The sequence below is a fragment of the Trachinotus anak genome, unplaced genomic scaffold (genome assembly GCF_046630095.1).
Source record: "Trachinotus anak isolate AG129_WGS33_773 ecotype Australia unplaced genomic scaffold, CSIRO_AGI_Tana_v1 ptg000004l, whole genome shotgun sequence".
Taxonomy (NCBI): Eukaryota; Metazoa; Chordata; class Actinopteri; order Carangiformes; family Carangidae; genus Trachinotus; species Trachinotus anak.
This window is the reverse complement of record NW_027273855.1, coordinates 24,148,963-24,170,412: the sequence shown is the minus strand read 5'-3', so window position 1 is coordinate 24,170,412 and position 21,450 is coordinate 24,148,963. Positions and strand designations below refer to the sequence as shown.

At 39.3% G+C, this 21,450-nt stretch overlaps 1 protein-coding gene across 3 annotated transcripts; it reads right to left on the bottom strand.

The window, feature by feature from the left end:
• Positions 1-27: 27 nt before the first annotated feature.
• Positions 28-13,099, bottom strand: klhl21 (kelch-like family member 21). Of its 3 annotated transcripts, none has more exons than XM_071477310.1 (5): positions 12,941-13,099; positions 4,789-5,872; positions 2,629-3,034; positions 2,108-2,180; positions 28-1,479 (listed from the first exon to the last, which is right to left on the bottom strand). In XM_071477310.1, the coding sequence occupies exons 2-5, from the start codon at positions 5,813-5,815 to the stop codon at positions 1,150-1,152; spliced, it is 1,836 nt and encodes a 611-aa protein (XP_071333411.1). In that variant the 5' UTR covers positions 5,816-5,872; positions 12,941-13,099; the 3' UTR covers positions 28-1,149. The 3 variants fall into 3 exon arrangements, with proteins under 3 accessions (XP_071333411.1, XP_071333414.1, XP_071333413.1); XM_071477313.1 differs by having other exon boundaries at positions 12,922-13,080; XM_071477312.1 differs by lacking the exon at positions 12,941-13,099 and adding an exon at positions 6,460-6,617.
• Between the last annotated feature and the right edge of the window lie 8,351 nt (positions 13,100-21,450).

Here is a 21,450-nt window from a genome sequence, read left to right as displayed (position 1 = left end):
AAACTTGTGGTCTTCAGACCCATCCCACACTGACTCAAGTGACATCACTTGAGGCAGTTTTTAATCAGATTTCACACAGCTCCCTATGGAGCCACAACAGGCTTGTAAACACGCACTTTGATGTGTGCATTTCAAATTTAAATTGAATGTGTTTGTAGGGAAAAAAAAACATCCCACAGTGATCAACCTCTAACACCCTGACATCCATTCACAGAAACACCTGTCTCATCCACTGTGTGGGAGGTGGTCCTCCATGGTTCCCACAGAAATACTAAGAGAAGCAGCTCTTTTACTACTCTTTGTCTACGGGGGGGCAGATAACCAGATGATCATTTAGTTTTCTAAGTCATCTCTCTTGTAAAACAGAAAGCTCAGATAAAGAACAAATTTCACCTTTGTGGGGCTAATTCAAGTTTGTTTTAAAGTGTGCAATGAGTTTGTTGCCACCCACTGTGGGTGATGCCAGAAAACAAAGATCCACTACAAGATGATTATATTCTTGACTAATCATTTGGTCTATAAAATGTCTGCAAACGGAGAAAAACTTTACAATATATTGTTTTGTCCAACCAACAGTTTAAATCCCAAACACATTTTTTTACTATGATAAAAAACAGAGAACAATCTTAAAACTGAGAAGCTGGAATTTGTGACTGAAACATTTCTAGAAAAAAATGACTTAAATGATGATCCAGTTTCTGTTAATTGACTTAACAATTAAATGATTTCTAAACGTTTTCAGATCTAATCCAAAGTGCTTTCAGACATTGTGTTTCAGTTTTACATGAGAGTTTGGTAAATGAACATGTTTACCTTCATGGTTACCTTCCCCACCTCCAGTAAAGAGGAGCAAACAGCCACTTCCATAGGATTTTCTATGGGAACCATCCAGGACTGTTTCCCTGTGAACAGAACTACATAACACAAAACCTTTTTGTAAGAGATCCAGACAACAGACTTCAGTGATTGTCAGTACGACAGCTCGGCAGTCAAGTGGATTACAACAAGCTCAGATTACTTTGAACATGCTCAGTCTTCTCTTCAGCCTTAAACAGCTTCAGCGTTGTGATGAGGTAAATTCACAGTAAACTAATGATGGCACAATGAGGGAGAAGAGACTGTGCGAGAGGGATTTCTATAGGTCCAAACTCAGTGCGCTGGGTTCACATCCTGGTTTTGGTTGAGATTGTTGTTGAGATTGTGGAGCTCTTGGTGACGCTGGTGCCGGTGCAGGTGAATGGCGTTTGACTCGGGTATGTCAGTAGGTTCGAACGCACTGGACACCAGGGGCATGAACTGGCGGAATATGCTGACGCTGCCGTGCCAGAAGGTTGGCTGAGGTAGTCGTCCAGCGAGAGACCACGTGCGGGTCGTCGGGTCATAGGCTTCCACCACATCTGACAGCTCAAATGTATTGTCATAACCACCAGACACATAAAGTTTACCCCCCAGGGCTGCCACACTGCCTCCAACATGGACCTGGATGAGAGAAATTAAAGGAAACAAAATGTACTTTATGTTGTTATCTAAAGCCCTAAAGCTGATGAAAGGTAATAAAAGGTTATCAGACATGTCATAAATATAAATGAATACATGAATTAAGTTTAGTACTGGGACACACATATCTTATTATCATACAAGTTTAAGTGTAATGTTGCTTTGGAAAAATAGGAAATAGATAAATGTTACAAATTGTACCAAGACCAAAAACACAGGGAAACTAAGAAGCTGAAAGATGAAACAAGCTAGTAAAAGATAAATAGAGGAGTCAAATAAATAAAGTTTATGTGTATTACTTCAACTGAAGTACACACTCCAATGTAACTAATAGTATTATTCATTTATTTAGCAGTGTTCTGATGCATCTGATAAACTTTTATTGCTTTCATTTACTGCAGTTATTAAGTTCACAGGTTCAGTAATTAATCAAATTTCCATAATGACCACAATCAAAAGTCAAATCAACCAACTACAGACTGCTGTGTTAAAAACAACAGCTTTTATTTTTATTTATCATCTTTGGATACGCAACAGTATAGTTGACGCCTCTCCTCTGTTAATAGCACAAAGCATGCTGGGAGACAAACATCTGATGTGAAATACAAACCTGGGTCATCGGACTAATTTTGTCCCACTCGTTCTTTTGAGGATTATAAACATCGACCTCAGCTGAGTCATCCCTACGAATAGAGACACAGCAAAGTCAAAACACACGATTCAAACTGTGTACATCACTAACTTCTAATGAAACAGTCATGTTTTATCAACAAATGTTTCTTTCTGGCCTTTTAAATAATCAATCACATCCTCAGTATACCTTAATATTCAGGTATTCTATATGTAATTACATCTATAGCAAACTTATCAACGCGATTGTCTATCAATTAACTGACAGCTTAAAGAAACAAAAATATAGTGGTACAGCCCCCTCCCCCTCAGTGCCTTTATCATCAAGTGTTTACCAGCGGTAGAAGAAGGATTAGGACAAGTAATAAGTAAAATACCAGCTGAATTTTAGGGAACTAGGAGGAAAGTTTTCAGAAAATTGGCTGAAAACTAAGGGGCCCGTCAAATTTAGTGTTACCAGATTTAGTTTAGATGTGGAACAGAAATCAGTTTTCTCCTGACCTGACAAAGTAGATGAGGCTGCTGAGGGTCACAGTTTTGGGTGTGAAGGACCATGGAGGCAGCTGCCCACATTTAACCATGGACCAGCGGTTGGTGTCTGTGTCATAGCTCTGGATGGCCATGGTGTCCTCCCCGGTCAGACAGCCTATAGCGTACAGGCGTCCGCTGCACGTGGTGGTGGAGCAGTTGTCCATGGGGTGCAGCATGGCTGGTAAAGCCTCCCAGCAGTCCAGAGCGTGATCGTAACGCTCGGTGCTGTCCGACGCCACCACGTAGAGCTGACCTTTCAGCACACAAGAGCTGTGGTACTCGCGGGCCTTCAGCATGGGCGACACCTCCGTCCACTCATTGACACTGGACTTGTAGCGCCACACACCATCATAGAGGCGAGAGCCATCAGAGCCACCTGAGGGACACGGACATGAAGTCTTAACGATCAGAAGACAAGCATATTTCCATTTTTTGCTGTTTAACACAATGAGATTGAGAACAGAGCAAAACAGCATTATTGGTTTGTCTGTGTAAGTTAATAAGATATGCAACAATGTTGTATTCTGTGCACTTTTAATTCACATTTAATGGTTTTTCAAACCTTTTAAAGACATCAAGAAAATCAATTTAAAACTCTTTTCACAAGAGAACAAATTAATTATAGGGAGAGGCAATGTGTTCTACAGAGATCATGATATTAATGTGGATATATGTTCAATATTGTTGTATCTCAATAAAACAAATGCAAAAATCACATAAAATAATCAATCCATCCTTCCATTTTCTACCTCTTAACCCAACTCTGGCTGCATTAGCAGCAGTTTAGGTAAGGTAGTTCAGACATCCCTTATTCTAGCATCATTTTCTAGCTCCTCCTGGAGGATCCCGAGGTGTTCCCAGGCCAAATAAGATATTTCAGCTCTCTCTTACATGTTCTGGGTCTAGCCCAGGGTCTCTTACCAGTTGGACATGCCCAGAAAACCTCCAGTGGAAGGTGTCCAAGAAGCATCCTGATCAGATGCCCAAATGCAGGCAATACATCAGCCTAATTGATTTGTTGGTCTAGCTCTAATGTTTAACATCAAGAATCTCAAGAATACACTGGTTTTAAAATATTCAAGATAAAGAAATGAGTAGTGGTGTAGTCTTTTCTGAAATAGTATTGTGGGCAGTACATTGAAAGTTTTTGATATTGTAGCTTTTTATGTTTGATGCAGTCAGCTGCTAACAGCTGACTGCATCAAACATAAATGACTTATCTCACTTTTCCTAATTGGTTAGACTTTATGTCACCTTTCCTTGACTGAGGCACCAGAGTATTTCTCATGGGTCTAGATATCATCTCAAAATATATTTTAAATTTGAATTTAAAAATAAGACCAAAATATGGGTATAACTTTTAAAAATCTAAATTTTCAAGGAGCCATGGACACCGTGTTCATTTCCTGTTTTTACATTACAGGTAGCCTCCTCACATATGAGCTATTTGCAGTCCTCCTCCTCATCCAGTTGACAGCAAAGATTTAATATTTCAAGCTACTTTTTTGCCCTTTGAGATGTTAAATAGCTTCTGAAAGTTTCAATGACATTTTCATTCAAATTTAAATTAGTCCTGACACCAAATATATAAATATTTATGACTTAAATGTTCAAATAAACTGTATCAACGGTAATAAAGAACTAAATCCGTCTGTTAACATTATGCAATCATATGCTGCTGTTATTTCTGTCAATGAGGCGGTGAGCTAACACTGCTAAATTTACGCTCACCATCGGTATCTCTGGGTGAAGGTCTAAAATGATTTCTCTTGGGAAAACACAGGCCTTCTTCTCAGGTTAGGAGAGATCACTGTAAAGATGATGAGGATGATGAAGATGATGACAACAGCACTGCTGTCCTGGCAGCACACCATGTCCTGCCTGACTTAGCCTTGTTCACACATAGAGTCACTAGCCAAAGAGCCTGCAGTTTATTTATAAGCTCTGCCTCATGGCCATTTCATAAGATGAGGGAGCGGAGTGGAAATCTACTGACTGGAGCTTTCACATCACTGTGAATCTGATGTACACAGCAACTGTGACCACTGCACACTGTCTGTGGTTTGTCTATGGCCTTCTACTACAAAGGAAGTGTGTAGAAAGGTGTTTGGCTGTCGTTAAATGACTTACCTGTGACGTACATATCGTTTCCGAGGGCAGCTATGCTGTAGCCCCCTCCAAGGTGGTCGGGGAATTCAGCCAAGTAGCGCCACTGTCCAGTCTGGGGGTTGTAACAGTCCACTGTGACCAGCTCATCACAGTCCTGGTCGCAGCCTCCCACCACCACCAGGATTTCTGCCAATCCTGTGGATGGCCGTGGCCGCATGCGGTGGCAGGGCCTGTCGTAGCGGTCATACTCACAGGACTGGAAGCTGCGGGCTTCGTTTACCATGCGGAGGCAGGTGGGTGACAGGTACACGAGCGGGTCGCTCTCCACATGGGCCAGCAGGAAGAACCTCCTGACGAAAGGGAGTCGGACCTGCTGGAGGAGCTCGGGCCAGTAGTGCAGTCTCCGCTGGAGATCAGCCTTCACCCAGCGCACTGCAATCTGATAAACTGTCTCCTCCTTGTCCACACAAAGCTCGTCGTCTGATATGAACTCAAGCAGGCGCTTCCAAGGCAACCGCTCAAAGTCCGTCCCTTTAGCCAGCTCCATTATGTTTTTGAGGACAAAGCGGCGAGCGCTGGTTGCCAGCTCTCTGCAAGCATAGGCCTCTGCAAAGTCCTGGATCTCTAAGCAGTTGGACACATCCAGCCGCTGCTCCAGAAATGCACAGCAGGCCTCTTTGACTGAGGGAAACTGAAACAGATCGGCCGTCTTAAGAAGGAGGTCCACATTATCCTGAGTCACGGTGACCCGTCCCGTGTAGCAGAAGTCCACCAGCAGACCTAAGAGCTCAGCGGACACTTCGTGTAGAACCACCCGGTCCATAACACTCTCCCTCAGCGTTCCTGCAAACATGGCCCGGAAGTAGGTGCTGGCAGCGGCCAACACTGTGCGGTGACAGTGGAACTCACGGCCCTCAGCACACAAAGTCACATCGAAAAACTTTCGTTCAGCTCTGAGTTCATGGATTCCCCGCAGCAGGTTGAAAGCGTGGGCCGTGTCGAAAAAAGGCAGGGTGGATGGTTGTGTCTGCAAGACTGGCTTTTCCATTGCTCCTCTCTCTGGGTGATCAGTTTCCGGTGGTTGTGCTCAGAATGATGTTTTCATCTACAACAGAGAAACAATAGAAACATACATCAAATTTCAATACGGATGTTACATAAACTACAAATTATTTTCATTAAATAATTGAAGATGATGATTATTTAGTTATCTAACTAATTATTTGGTCCATAAAATGTCCAGAAACTGTGAAAAATACCTTAGACAGCCCAAACAGACAAATTGCTTGTTTTGACTTAGCAACATTTCAAAACTCAAAGTTATTCTGTTCACTTCAGACAAAGAAAAGCAAAAAAATTACTAACTCTTCCACCAAAATATACCACTGTCAACACAGAGGTCTATGATGGTGAAGGAAAGGAGACACGGCAATGATGGTGTTTAACATTTAAGAAAGCTTCACAGTTTAGAAAAGTTAAAAAACAAAGATAAAAAACAAAAAAGAATTTACAACCTCAAAGCCAGACAAAATGCTAATTGTAAACACAAATTTACATCAGTTAATTTCACTGCAGATCATTTCAGAAACAATACAGCTGAATATGTAACCAACGTTACCAACGTTTCAGGCCACTGGCTAAAATAAATGACTTGATTTTTCAATCAAAAAATTCAAACTGTCTTTCCCATACCTGACGGACCCCTCCAGACAGCGTACAGCAGTCTAGAATATACGACCACGCAGCTCAGCACGACTCTGGTGAATATGACCAGCTCCTTATCCTCGTTTAAGAAAGAGAGCTCGCTTGTGCTCAGGGGCTATAAATATACCAGCAGTGTCCATTTCCAGAGAAGGGGGGGTGGGGTTGAGGAGAACACCTAACACGCTGTGGGCTAATGCTGTGAGGAGAGTATAACCACCACCACCACCACCCCCCCAGCCACTGGTATGTATCTGTGGTCAGTCAGTGTGAGTAAGTGGTCTTTGAGAAACGAGCCAGCTGAATCTGGGCCTCCTCACTGCCATCAGCATGGCAGCAGACCAAAACACAGAGCTTCCTGTCATGATGTTCTGCAACCAGCTCACCACAGCACAAAGGCACCAGCACACACCTACTCTGATCACAGCTGACAAACGGGGACAGGAGCGACTCAGGAGTCAGAAACATACTCTTACTCATGAAACAACAATAATAAAGATTTCCAACTCAAATCAGCTATTTTGATTCTGACTTTGGATCAGACCGAAATATCTCGACGTCGATTGGCTCAATGTCCACAAAATTCTGCGGACATTCATGGTCCACAGATGCTGAATCCCTCTGACTTTGATGATCACCTGAGTGTTCTTCTATAAATTAATAAATTATATTAATAAATTGATAAATTTAATATCAATATCCATGTCCCCCTCAGGATGAACTGTAATAACTTTGCTGATGCTTTAGCTTCTCATCTAGCGCCACCATCAGGTCAAAATATTCATTTGCACAACACTTTGGTTCATGACCAAATATCTGTCAGTCTCAGCTGCACTTGTTAGCATGCTAACACATAAAAACTGAGAAGGTGAACATGGTCAACATTATACCCGATTAACAGCACCATGTTAGCATTGCCACTGTGAGCATGCTAGCACATGATTTTCCTTGTTTTACATTACAGTAAATTCAATTACAACAATCCAACAATCAGTCGATTAACTGATCACGTCATCAATCAATTAATCAAATTATTTCTCAACTACTTTGATTGTTTAATAATTAAGGTCATTTTTAAAGCAACAATTTCAACCATCGCTGGTTCCACCTTTCCGATAGTGAAGATTTTCTGTGCTTCTCTGTGTCAAACTGAATATATTTGGGTTTAGGGTTCGTCAGACAAAGCAAAACATCTGAAGATGCCACCTTGGGCTGTGGGAAACAGTGACAGGCATTTCTTACTATTTTTCTGACATTCCTGACATTAGACTTTGGGTTTCTGGACATTTTATAGACCAAACAAAACTCAAGAACATAATCTAACCACGAATGATGAATATCATCTTGCTGTTGCAGCCCTGGACATAAAATTGGGTTCCTTGTTTGGGTTTAATGACCACAAACAAGGATGTTTTTCTTTTCTGTTGAAATGTGTTTAAATTCCATTTCATAATGTTTTAAATATTGACCCTTGAAAAGTTTTTCTGCTTCTAACTCTGAAAAATATGATACCACAATTTTGTTAATAATTCATTGCTGCTTACTGAGAAGAGCAGCTTATATTGACATGACATTGGGGATTATATTTCAGGTATTCACTCCTGTAAAATCACCAGGAGAAAAAGAACAGATGGTAGAAAAGCAGTAAAACACTTCAGCAGACTTTTTCACCAGTTTCCAATGACTTCATAGGAACCTGCATTAAAGGCAAATTTGAGCTCCTTGTCAATATTTGGAGATGATCATTCCCTCTCAAAATACACAGGTATCTCCTTACAGAGATTTGTTTAAAGGTTGTAATAAAGCCCCTGGTCCTCTGGCCAAAGGACTTAGCACACATTCCACACCGGGGTTCAACAATGCAGCGGTCCACATAGCTCTGTGAGGGATCAAACTGCTCTGTGAAGGGCAGACAGGGCCCCACAACCCAGATCTGCACTGAAAAATCCCATCTTCCTAACTTCTGTGCAAGTGATCGTCTTTATGTTATGGGGGATAATTGCATTTCCATACATAGAAATGATGAATTTTCCTTTCACTCAGTCGTATATGTGATTTCTTACTCCCACTCTCCTGTGTCTCAATGCTAAAAATGTTCACAAGAAAATGCAGTAATTCGATTCTAACATCTGTTCATCTTCAGGTTTTAACTTTTTTATCTTCTATTTCACATTATAACAAACAGCGTAGCTTCAAACTCCAGCAGTCGAGGGTATTGAGCAACTTACAATCAGCATGTTTACCAACCAGCTCCAAGAATAGCCGACAGAAATTTATACTCTCAAAGGAAAGGGAGAGAGGGAAGGTGAGAGGGAGGGAAACAGCAGAGGTGTGGAAACAATCCCACTGCTATGACTGGAGAACACAGAGAGATCAGTGTAAAAGCCAGACAACTACCCCGCCCACCTGCACAGCATTGCTTTATAGGTCAAAGGGTCCATATGCCCCCTATCATCACGTACTGTAACAGTATTAGTCTGTCTGCCCTTGGATCTGAACTCATGACCCACAGTTATATTCAGGATAAAACACTCAGAGAGGTACAACGCTGTTAGTCACAAGACTAAGCAACATCCTGGCTAAAACATCTCTAGAGGTTGGTTGGCGTATATTATTTTCTATTCCTTAATAAGGCTGATGAGAGGGTCTATGTCTGTATTTGGGAGCAATCAGAGATTCTGTAAATAGAAACTACTTGCAACTACTTTGATTTTAAGGTGCTGACTAAATTAAACTAAATTAAACCATTGAATCAGAGTCAAAATATCCAGGAACAAGACTAAGAGTCTGTGCTTTGGGCTAAACGCTAACATCATGACGATGCTAAGGTTAGGATTAATTTAACATGTTAGCATGCTAACAAAGAGAACAACTGAGGGTCAGGTTTAGGGAATGTCCTTTTAATTTTAGTAATTTTCTTCTGGAGGTATTTATATTTAGTGGGAAAGGGCTATCATGGTTTTCTAGAGACCAAGGTGAGGTACACAGATTTTTGCTTTTGTCTGGCCAACGGCCAAAAGGTGTGATGATTCTGAAACGAGACCAAAACTCTGATCCAAACGTCCACAATCTTGTGTCACGAAGGCAGACCTACTAAATTTTTGTGGCAATCCATCGAACAGTTGCTCACATACTCAACAGCAAAAGGAAACTAAAAGCAGAACATTTCAAAAAAACAAAGCATCATCTTGTAAAAGCCATCTTGATTTATTTAAATCTAAAAAAAAAAGTTGGCTTGATTTATTCACTGCAGGGCATGACTTGGAGTCACAGTTTCATAACACAGTGTGGCTTCCAAGAGCCCCAAGTATTCAGTGAAGGTTCAGTATGTTCATCTGGGAGCTGTGCTGTGCATGTGAACTGGGTAAATCAAAAACAGTTCACAAGTGCTTACTGTGTTTACTCCATCTCTTGGTCTCAATGCTAGTGTTGCCCCTTGCTGGTACAAGCTTGCAATTACCAAAGCTAATTTACAGACAGGCTTCAAACACTACTTTGCATTTTTGCCATCTCAGTATCAACAGTAGAACAGCTCTACTGTGTACTGAATTACCTTGTTGAAACATCGCTATTCATATTTAATATGTCAGTTTGCAAGTGCTAAGCTCAGGCTACTCTGAATATCAAAACAATGAACACATGACAGCGAATATGAAGCATTCAACCTGGAGGGTTTTTTTTCCTGCAATAATAAATCAACATCAAATCAACAACATGTAACCCATTCTGTAACATTGTGGTGTTCAGATTCGTGCTGTCTACAGCAGCACCTGTTACACCATCAACCACACTAAGACAGCTGCTCACCCTGCTGTGGCTCCAGGCTGCTGGGGCCAAGGCAACCATCGGAGTGGAGCGACATAAACCCCTGGTTCTCCACAGCTGAGCCTGGCCAGGCCATAAAAAGGCAACCACAGACTCCCCACTCCATGCATTCATTTCACTCCCCACTGAGGAGGGCCAGCAAGAGGCTACACACAGATACCAGACAGTATGAAAATGAATTTCTTCTTCTCTTATAAATAATGTGGTTTTGATTAAAGAGCCTCTTATGCAATCACGTGATGACCAATTGTAGAAAAGCAAAATCTTTGCCGGTCTAGTTATGTAATGGTTTCAATGTCCTTGAAAAACAACAACCCATATTCAAGCAGGACTTTAGTAAACATCTGCCCTAACAGTGCTGCAGTGTACATTTACTTACTTAGGTACAAACCTGATTTTCCTGAGTATTTAATTTTTTTTTATGATGCGATACTAGGATTGCAACTGACAACAATAATTTTTCTAAATTGCCTCAATTAATTAATTGGTTTAGAAAATGTCCACAAATTATGAGAAATGCTTGTTTTTGTTTCCCGCAGCCCAAGGGAATGCATTGAAATGACTTACTACATTCAAAAATCAGTCCAAATCCAACATATTCAGTTTATTCTTATCTCTTTTGAGATAGTGGAACCAGTGAACCTTAAATGATTCATCAAATATTAAAATAGATTACATTTTATAGAGAAATATTGTATATTGTACTACACTACATTTATTTCACAGTTTATTTTATCAGTTATTACATTGTTATTCCATGATTATTACATGTGATGCATTGTTATAACTACCCAACAATTAAAATTATTAAAAGTAGCTCCACCTTGACATCGTTTCCATAATATATTACACTATAGTATAACTAAAGATATCAGATATTATACATATAGAAATCTGAATGGGGCAATTTTACATGAGTGCGTTTGCTTGTGTTACCTTTAAGTACATTTTGCCACTAATACTTGTTCTTTGACGTAAAATAAAATGAAGTTAAAGTAGCCAATGAAGTGTCCTGAAGAAAGTCCATGAACCACTGCTTGTTCAAGTGGGACTTTTCCTGGCTTAACTGAGTCATATTGTTAAGACTACAACTGTCCAAGTGAAGCAGCCCATGATTCATCAGACTTGTACAGGGAATTCCACGCAGAATACATTTTTGCGCCACCTAGAAGGCTTGTTTTGGCATTATGACTCAGGTTTTACCACCAGGGATGACTTTCAGTACCAAGTAACGGGCTCTATCATCTGCCCCTACATTGCTGTGATTCCTGCTCCTGTAACATGAGTTAGAACTTATAAACATCAGTGGGGGAGGAAGTATCCAGACATCCAGACAAGTAAAAGTACTCATACTACACTAGTACTCCATTACAAGTATAAATTCAGCATTAAAAGCGTTACTTGAGCAAACATATGTGAGCACAATCAGGGAAAAGTACTTTAAAAGTATAAGTAATACAACAGTCCCTGTGAGTTTTATAGTATTACATCATAAAATTATTGCTGATGCATTAATGTGCAAACACTTTACTGCTGTAGTAGTAGATTGAGGTGGAGCTAATAACGGTGCAACTCATTTTTTTCCGTTTTTTAATTATGGATTAAGTCTGATGACTATTTTATCAATTAATGCATTGAATTTTAATTAACAGTTTTTTTTTTTTTAATTAAGTAAATAGTGGAAAATGGATGTCAGTTACCCAGAGCCCAAAGTGATATCTTTACAATGATTTTGTCAAATCGGGGTGGAAAAGCAGCAAAGGTTCATTTTTCATTTGGGAGTCATGAAATCTTTAGTATTTTTACATGAAAAAGTACCTTTAGACATTTATGAAAGTAGTTGCAACTCTACTTGCATAATGTTGGATAGTTTAATTTATAACAAAGCATTATCTTGTGTATGCAAAAATCTGAATTTGCAAAAAATAACTACTTGTAACCGAAGTTGTCAGATGAATTCAGTGGATTAAAAAGTAGAATATGTATCTCTGAAATGTGGTGAAGTAGAAGTATACACAGTATGCACATCAACAGTACAAGTGCGTCAGAGTTGTACCTAGACACATAGTTTTGTTTCACCACTGATAAGCATTTGCATCCTTCAGGCCATGCAGCCATACATGTCCAAAATACTGAGCACAGTGAGGCCTCGGTCTTAAATTGCTCTGAGAAAAAAAAACATGTCGCGGCTCCACATCCAAAGCCATGTTTGGCAAATGATAATATTCAAATGTCCTAGCTAATGCTATAGCACAGCTGAGATACAATGCTAGGCCCAAAGCCACCGACACAGATGTGGTGTCAGTAAATGATTTAGGTTAATTATAATATAACGACACGACACCATGAAAAATGTTTAGCAACTTGCTAATTAACTTTCGCCAAAATGTAAAGACTTAAAAAAAAATGGTGCTTGTTTATGTGCCGGGAAAGCCTTCTTTTACGTTGTATATATATATATAATAGCTTACAGTGTAGATAACAAACAATATTTTGAAGCAATAGTCGTGATTTAACATGTTCAACACCGTAAGAGTAGTGTCTTAACGTTATTTTCCTACGGGACTTAAACGTTACTGCTTATGTCAGCCTGTCCTCCGAAATAACGACAATCAAAACCAGACCCACTGAGTTTCAGACGACTCACCAGCGTGTGTCTGCCCCTGGTGTAGATGCTTTTACAGAGTGTGGTGCGTTAACACCGAAGACATCGGGCTGAAATTAAAGTTTGACGCCGTTGATCCCGCTGGCCTCCTCTGCGCCATGACACCTCGCACTGGAACAGATGTTGCCTTCACTGGGTGCGGGAAATTTTAAAACGAGGCGGAACACGCGCACAATCCTACCCTGGTCACGTAGAATAAACCAAGGCTGAGCAGTTTGTCGTGCGGGATCATAAGGTCTATAAAGGCTCAGATCTTAATTAGAGACTTAGAAAAGACTTGGAAATAAAACAGTATGCAAAAAATAATTATAAAAAAAAACCCGTTTATCATTTCATGTCAGACCAAAAGCACGAATTAAAGTCTGGACATTTGGCAAGCCGACACTTAGAAGGAGAACTTGAACGCAGCATTCAAAACTCACTCCCATTATATCAGACACTGGACACAACACAGCTGAAATATTAATACACGCAATTAAGATACCTGTAGCTGTAGTAGCTTACAATATGTGGCCTAGAAGAATGTTTTCAAGCATTTTTTTCATTTCAAAGATCATCCAATACAATCTCAGTTACACCAGCGACTTGTGTTTGATAATATAACTTTCATAAAGTGTTGTTGTTTGCAGTTAGAAGTGTCTGAAATGACTTTCATACCATCCAATCAGATGGTTGCAAAAGATATCAGAGCTGCAGCTGCCATCATCAAAACTAAACTCAACATCCACTTTCTGTACTGGTTTCAAGTTTGGCATCAACTGGGCTGAAGCATTGCTTCTTAAAAAAAAAAAGCTGTTCTGGTGAAAGTTTTGACTTAAGGCCTATGTTTGTTTTTTCTATCCTTCTGTAAAACATAATCATGAGGCAAGACAATGACAGAATGAATTCAAGACTCACTCAGAGGCTGAGGAAAGCAGATCTGCTAATATGGAGAAACTGGTCTTACCAATAGGGAATACCAGGATTTAGTGTGAAACATCATGGTGATGTATGTGTTATATGATGGGTTTCAGAGAGATTTTGACCGTACACATATTTTATGATGATCTGAAGTGAGTGAGTGACCCCTGGTGGCAGTAAGGGGTTGAAACCCACAACTGGCTTCATATGCCAGACAGTGGTTGTGATGACAAATACAGCACTGGACTGATGTTCCTCTGGGTGAGTTGATTGAGAGTTGCAGGCTGACAACCTCAATAGTGAAAGTTATAGCAAACTTTCACTATACCTTTCTTGGACTCTCATAAATGTTTATTGCATTCTAGTCGTTTAAGGTGAATTCATGTAATCTATTATGAAATCCCAGCAATTCTCCACCATGTCCTGGAGCAATTCTCTCGTCTTTTAATTAGATTAAAAACAAGGTATCATCATCAAAATGTTCCTTCTCCCACTGGGGACACTGGAGGATAAATATTTGCTTAAACGAGTATTCGCAACCTATTCTTTTGTAAAATGTGTGTAATAAGCAGTTCTCTATATAAACAATTTATAATGTTTTTAGCCACGGCTCCAGGGATGTCTTGGTTGGTTGGTCGACCACAACCAACAAGTGGATGACCATTCATTTTTTCATAGACATTCATGGTTCCCAGAGAATCCTATTGGTTCTGGTGATCCACGGATCCATCATGAGGTTGATTTTTGTGTTTTTAGTGAAATGTTTTAACATCTATTAAAAATCTGATTCAGATATCCATGTTGCTCAAAGGATGAATCCTAATGACGATGGTGATCCTCTCATACAGCTGCTGCTGTGACTATAAACTCCTACTGGGGTACATCTAGGTACCTAGGGCCTGTGGCAAAGAACAAAGTTGTGTCTTTGCCTGAACAAACTAAATTGAACAAACTAGATTAAGGTTATGAAATCTGACATTTGAATTCAGATGATTCCCATGTGAATGAATAAACTCACCCATCATGTATCCTCAGTCACTTTGCATTCAGTTTACCCAGCAGAACGCTGACAGGCAATATCCACTAAGGCCATCACAATGTTTAATTCAATAAACTGCTTAAAATTCAGTCCAGTGAGGACACACGTGCGCCTATCTTCCCCCTAATGAGGAGGAAAGAAAGGGATAATGGCCCTGAATGTAAAAATAAAGAGTGAAATACCCTTTGCAGTACAGTTAAGAAGTGACCTGCGGTTGAACTTTCTCTGGCCTCATTGTGTCCCTCAGGCGGTGTAGATGTGGAAACTGCTGACAAGACATCTTCCATAGGGGTCACAGTGACATAGCACAATGCTGCCAAATTAGGTCCTCACAGAGGGTTTTCTAACAAGCGATACCGACATTTTATATCACTTGACTGAAATTTAGTAATTATATTTTGACTGCGACACTCATAAGAGGGATGTATTTGAAGCATTTAGTCCAAACTCATACTTGCAGGACATATAGTTTTAAAGAAATGTTCCGATATATTCACTTCCTTGTAGAGAGTCAGATAATAAAGTCAGAGAATTAGCATATATTGGCGTAAAGACTGGAAATGCTAGTCTGGCTCTGTCCAATGCTAACAAAATCTGGCTACCAGCACCTACCAGCCCAGTTATAAACATATTGTATATCGATTGTTTCATCAGTACATAAGTTGTGGGTTATGTTTTTATTTTTTCTTTCATTTTTTGGTTGATGCAGTAAACTTGTTTGCAAACATCTGCTTATTTACATATCTAGCAATTTATTAGCATTCATGTGGAGAAGTCTGGACACCTGATCAATGTAAGTCAAACATTTACTCGCTTTTTAGCTGTTTTTTGGTTTCCACTAACTCTAGGGAAATATCTGGCTCTTAAGTGGTCTTCTTAATGGTCCTCTGTACTTACTAGCTACTTGCTAACTTTGCCTGTCATTTGCTGCTGAGTTGAGAGCAGCTGTCTGATGACAACTTGCAAAAAAACAACAATAGAAATCATTAATTCTCCAGGTAAGTGAAATCGCCAAACACCAATCACCAAACATACTTAATGTGAACTCCTACAGTCTGGGCAGAACCATCCTTCTCATTACTGGTCCCATCTTACTGACAACAGATTCATGAAAAACCTTGGAAAAATAAATCTGTCAGCTCCTCCACTGTGTGATCTGTCTGTGTTGCTACTGTGCCCCAAGAAGTAGTGAGACAAACAAGACATATTACAAACAAAAATGAAAAATGACCTGTTCAGTCACTAGATGGAGACATTTTATAGTGGTTATATTATAGTCACACTTACTTAACTGTTGGCCAGTAGCTTTTCAAGACAAAAATAACACCTCCCTCCCTCATTTGTTGCGGAACAAACACGGTCTTGGCATTATAATGCTTCAGGGTATCTCTGACAAAATTGCCTTGGCTGTAAACACAACTTTGCTTCTGTAAAATGATCATTTCATTTCTGTTAATTGTTATGTGTTAGTACTGGCAAGGCTATTACACAGCCTACGTGTTTACTTCACACCAGCTATGACTCTACACCCTAAAGCAGCAGCTGACAACTTTTTGTATACATACCATCTTATAATATAAAGTTTACATTCCATACTTCCAAACAAGTGGGTCCATTACCAGGTTTGAGTGTTGGGTACCTCCTAAGCTTTTAGTAACTTGTCAGCTTGTAAAGACAGGTAGGTTTTAACTGTTTTAAATTCTAAATTGAAATTGATTTCAGTCTGACCTTCAGAAACAATTTGGGTTGGTGAGGTAACAAATCAACAAAAACAGTAGAGTAGAAAAAAATGCAACAACAAAAGGAGTGAAGCATGAGTTTGGACTTAACTGCCAATAATCCTTTGTAAATATGTATGTATGACTTTTTTTTAATTCATATGTTCCTCTATAGAGAAACATATGTTTAAGATCCAGTATTATTTATGTAATTTAGAGGGGCAAATGTCAGATTATGCTATCATAACCATTACTCCAACATTTAGTCGAGCAACATACACTATATTATATATTGTGTCATCTTTATGAAATGTAATTTGAAATCTCCCTAACATTACACACAAAATGTGTTATCTGTATACATCTGTCATTCTATAATGTGGGTCATATATTAGCAAGCTAAGGTTAGTTTCAGCAGTTAGCATTCGATTCATTAGCTACACAACAGACACTGGCAGTTAGGTGAGTAACAACATGTATATAGATACATAGATGATTTGTGTTTTACCTTCGTGATGATAAATCTGTCACTTAGTTTTCACTTAGGTTAAATGTGAACTTGTGGTATTCATGCAGTCAGGCTAATATCTGATTATGCTAACGTAACTTATACCATTGTTTAGTCCAACGATACTGACATAACCTGTACTTTAAAGTATACTGTGTTATTTTTATGTAATTTCAAATATCCCTGCATGTTGTATCAACTGTATTCCATTTTGTATTCTTTCATTCTTCAATTTGGGTCATGACGTCACAAAGCTAATGTTAGTTTTGTCAGCTAGCATTAGTTTCATTAGCTACACAACTGTCACATCTGGCAGTGAGCAATGTATATGCAGTATATCCATGTTATATGTTTATATAAGTTTAAAGTTCTAAAGCAACTGTCTAATGTTCTGTTCTTAGATATAGAAAAACATTTGTAATTGTGAAGTAATTTTTAAATTAGGCTCTCAGAAGTGCTCTATGCATATTTATTTGTTATTAACGAGCTGTAAGTATGTATTGAGCAATATAGTTGTGAAATATTACAGTTTTATACAACCATTATTATATCACCATTAATCAAACCCAAATAAGCAAAGCCAGGCTAGAAACATTTCTTTCTTTATTATTATGTGACTGAAATGTATTGTTATTTTTTTATTAAGTTTAAAATGAACATTGATGAATTTACACATGAGGGGAAAAAAAAGATTGATGTAAATAATTCAAATAGAACAATAATTGCAGTCACCCCCAAGCACTGTATGATGTTGATTTGGCATGAAAGCAGACAAATCATAGGCTCCTTTCATGGTGCAGTGAAACATAAAACTGACTAGACATTTGTTGTATTTATAACATTGGTGTTTCACAGTATATTTACTTTTTCTTTGTTATTGCGATGCTCTTTTGCATAGTTAAGGGCACAGCACAGTCACTGTGTAAATTATTGATATGACAGACTGCAGCTTTGAATGTCAATACATCTCCCTGGAGACAGAAGGAGAAAGAAACCCCTCATAAAAAAGTTTGATCGATACAAACAGAAGTGCGGTTCGAGAGAAGTGAAGAGGAATAACACAGAGAAGAGGTGGACGAGTTATAAGAAATTAAACACACAGAGTTGCTGATAAAGGGAGAAAGCTGTGAAGTTGCAGCAGTTTCAATTCTTGAGTCTGTTTGAAAACAAAGCTGTAACTTACATGCACAGTTTTGCACGTCGTACCTAGACATTTATATAACACATGATAATAAAAACCATCTTGTGTTTTGTTACAATACCAAAGGTCATGCAACGCTTTGGTTAATTGAATTCCAAATCTATTGCTGCACAGCGGTGCCTCTCCATGGTGTAACAGCTATGAAGGGCTCGATAATAACACACCCTGGGCATGTTAAATAAGTAGGTGTATTATTTGTGGATCTGGGTGTCAGGGCAAAGCAAAACATTGGGTAGCAGCATAAAAAATTGAACAAACTCATCTTTATTGTTCTCTTTTTCTGAACTGCATCACACCGAGAGGCAGGATGCTGCTATGGCTTGGTCAGCAAACCCTTCCCTGGGCAAATAAAAGGTTGGAAACTTTTTTATAGGCATTCTTTCTAAAGTAATTATTATTCATGCATTCAAAACTGTATTATTATTCTTTTATTTTTACTTGGAGTGTTATTTATGAACTTATGCAAAATACACCTGGAGGCAGATTTGTTTCGGCTAAGATAGGGAATATCTGTATTCAGCATGCTGGTGTAGTTGAAGGGGCTGTTAGACTGGGACCCCACCATCCACTTATTTATCCATGATAATTAGGCTGTTTCATATTGAGAGGTGTATCCCAGAACATTTAATTACTTTCTGAAGAAAGAAATGGAAATAGATTATTTTCCTTGGACTTTACTGAGGCAAAATCAAAACAAATTATTTCAAAATAAAGTATATATTTAAATGTTCTTTCATGGCTCAGCAGTGATACCTCTGACAGGTATAACTCAATTCACTGTGTATCATGTTACAGTTTTTGTCCACCACAGAGTTTGTGTTTATGATTTAATGTCTTGCAGCTGCCATAATGTTTATCATGTACTGAGGAAGACATGGTAGAGCAGTGTAATGGGCTGCCTTGTGCTCAAAGGTGATACACATGAGCCACATTTTATTTGTTGTTCCATGTTGCAAGAGCCCAGCTACGCTGCTCACGTGCTGTCAACCATGCCATAAAGAGTATCTTCCAATCAGACATCACTGTATATGTGTGTGTGTGTGTGTGTGTGTGTGCCTAAGACTCCCAGCACAGACTGAAAATCCCCTGTCAAACGTTTGTTGGTTGTCACTATTATTTCCATGACTCACATGTAATACAAGGTTAATGCCAAATTACACATTGAGGCCACCTCCGTGCTCTTCAAGCATGCTCCCTTTTCATCAAGTCAGTGTTTACATGCCGTGGCGAGATGACGACAAAGCAGGAAAATTAGAACATCGCATTCATGATCATTCATCTGTGCGTGTTGATCATTATCGGATGTCATCTTCCTGGTTGCTGAGCGAGTGAATTGCAGGAGAAAAATTGCAAAGCATAATCATGAAACCAGTCAGATGTCAGTGGTGAGATTGAAATGCTGATGATTGAAATGTGCTTCTTTTTGGGTTGTGTTACCATAAATTGCACTGCACGGCTATGGAACTTATAAACATGCACATTTTATGCTGCCGGCCATCAGTCTTGGTTGTGCTGTGCTTGCAGTTGGATATTATAGTTTATCTTTTATGTAAGGTACTTTTTTTTTTTCTTTCAGTTGCTGATGCATTCACAGGGAGGAAAAACACTTTAGTGTTGGTTTATTGTGATTAATAATTTCTGAAGGCATGGTTATCAGCTTGCCTGGTGCTCCCAGCCTACATTATAATCTGCAGTCTAATCCAATCATATGCCACTGATGAGTGGGACAGTACTTGTGGATATTACCTCTGCTAGCACATCTGCATTTGCTGAGTCCACACTTAGAGAAATGTAGTTGGAATTTGCAAAATCTTTTCTATTCTCTCTGCATTTGCAGTAAAATTGCCTGATGTCCTCTCTCAGACTTTCAAATTGAATATGACCGTGATAGTTTATGCTGCCATTACAGAGGCCATGATAGCGCCTAAATGGAAGATTAGAACTCATTTATTCTTCTGGAAAATATATTGTTTAGAGATTCCTAGACAGCGTTTTTCTAACACATCAGCTAAATGTTTCCGTGGTGTCATTTATCATTATACCAGGCCTGTACATCACATGAGGAATAAACAGTTACTCCTCTCCCACTGCTGAGGAATCTTCACATATCCATCTGCTAGTTTAGTTTGCCTCCAAACACGACACGATTAATCACGCTGTCACACAATCTATGCATGAGTGCTAGATGGCCCAGGGTTACCAGGCACAGAGTGACACAGTCAAACAAAACAGCAAAGGGATGTTAAAAAACAAAACAGCAGAGGATGTTAACTAGTCTCTTACGTGCAAAAACAGATTTTCATTATCACTGCAAACATGGAAGACCTTAAGCATGCAAAATGTTGGAGCAAGTATTAGTCATCATGCCTTACATAATTACAGTCCACTTTAATCAGTCAATCAGCTATCCACAAAGATGTCATGCTCTTTCAGTGGGCTGGGCGAAAATAAATAAATAAATAAATAAGAGGGGAAAAAATGAAGAAAAAGGAACGAATTCTTCTTCCGAACAACACTCGCTCTAACTGTGCTCATTACATGTAGTTAACGCGGTCTCCAGGATGCATACGATTCATCTAGTTGAAATGAACAAACTGCTGTAATCCAAAATTGTGTTAAGCAGAAATTCAATAAGTCAAAGTGTTGTAGCAGAAGCAGAGCCACAGACATGATGACACTCCAGGACTGACACAGCGACTGAAAGAAATAATTGGATAATTCTATATTTGGCTCTGTGTTTGTGTATTCCAGTCCTCGGCCTTATTTCATTCATCCTGAGTACATGACTGGTCCCTCACCAGCACCCTCTCAAATAATCTTAAGATATCAAACGCCAACTAAATGAACAGCTAATAACGAAAAAGCTGGTTTCCCCCCAGTTTCCCTCATTTCTCAGGCTGCTACCTCCTTCGCTGTGGGTACAGAGGAAGTGACACCAACACAGCAGTGTCCCTGCTGACAAAACTGTTCATTTTGGTGCTGTCTGTGGAAAATAATAAGACATTAAACCCTGGGAGGGCTGGAGAGCCTTATGTTCCTTGCAGCCTGTCTTCGAAGAGCAGCTTTGCCTCCTTCTCACCAAAGGCGCTTAGATTTGGGGGCTCCTGCCTACTGCCACATTTCTGA

Bases quoted from the DNA above. Each gene is read 5' to 3' on its own strand.
- klhl21 (XM_071477310.1), bottom strand. From the start codon at position 5,815: ATGGAAAAGCCAGTCTTGCAGACACAACCATCCACCCTGCCTTTTTTC. The intron at 3,035-4,788 runs GTAAGTCATTTA...CGTGTCCCTCAG, and splicing joins AAACGATATGTACGTCACAG to GTGGCTCTGATGGCTCTCGC. The intron at 2,181-2,628 runs GTCAGGAGAAAA...CTCTATTCGTAG, and splicing joins AGCCTCATCTACTTTGTCAG to GGATGACTCAGCTGAGGTCG.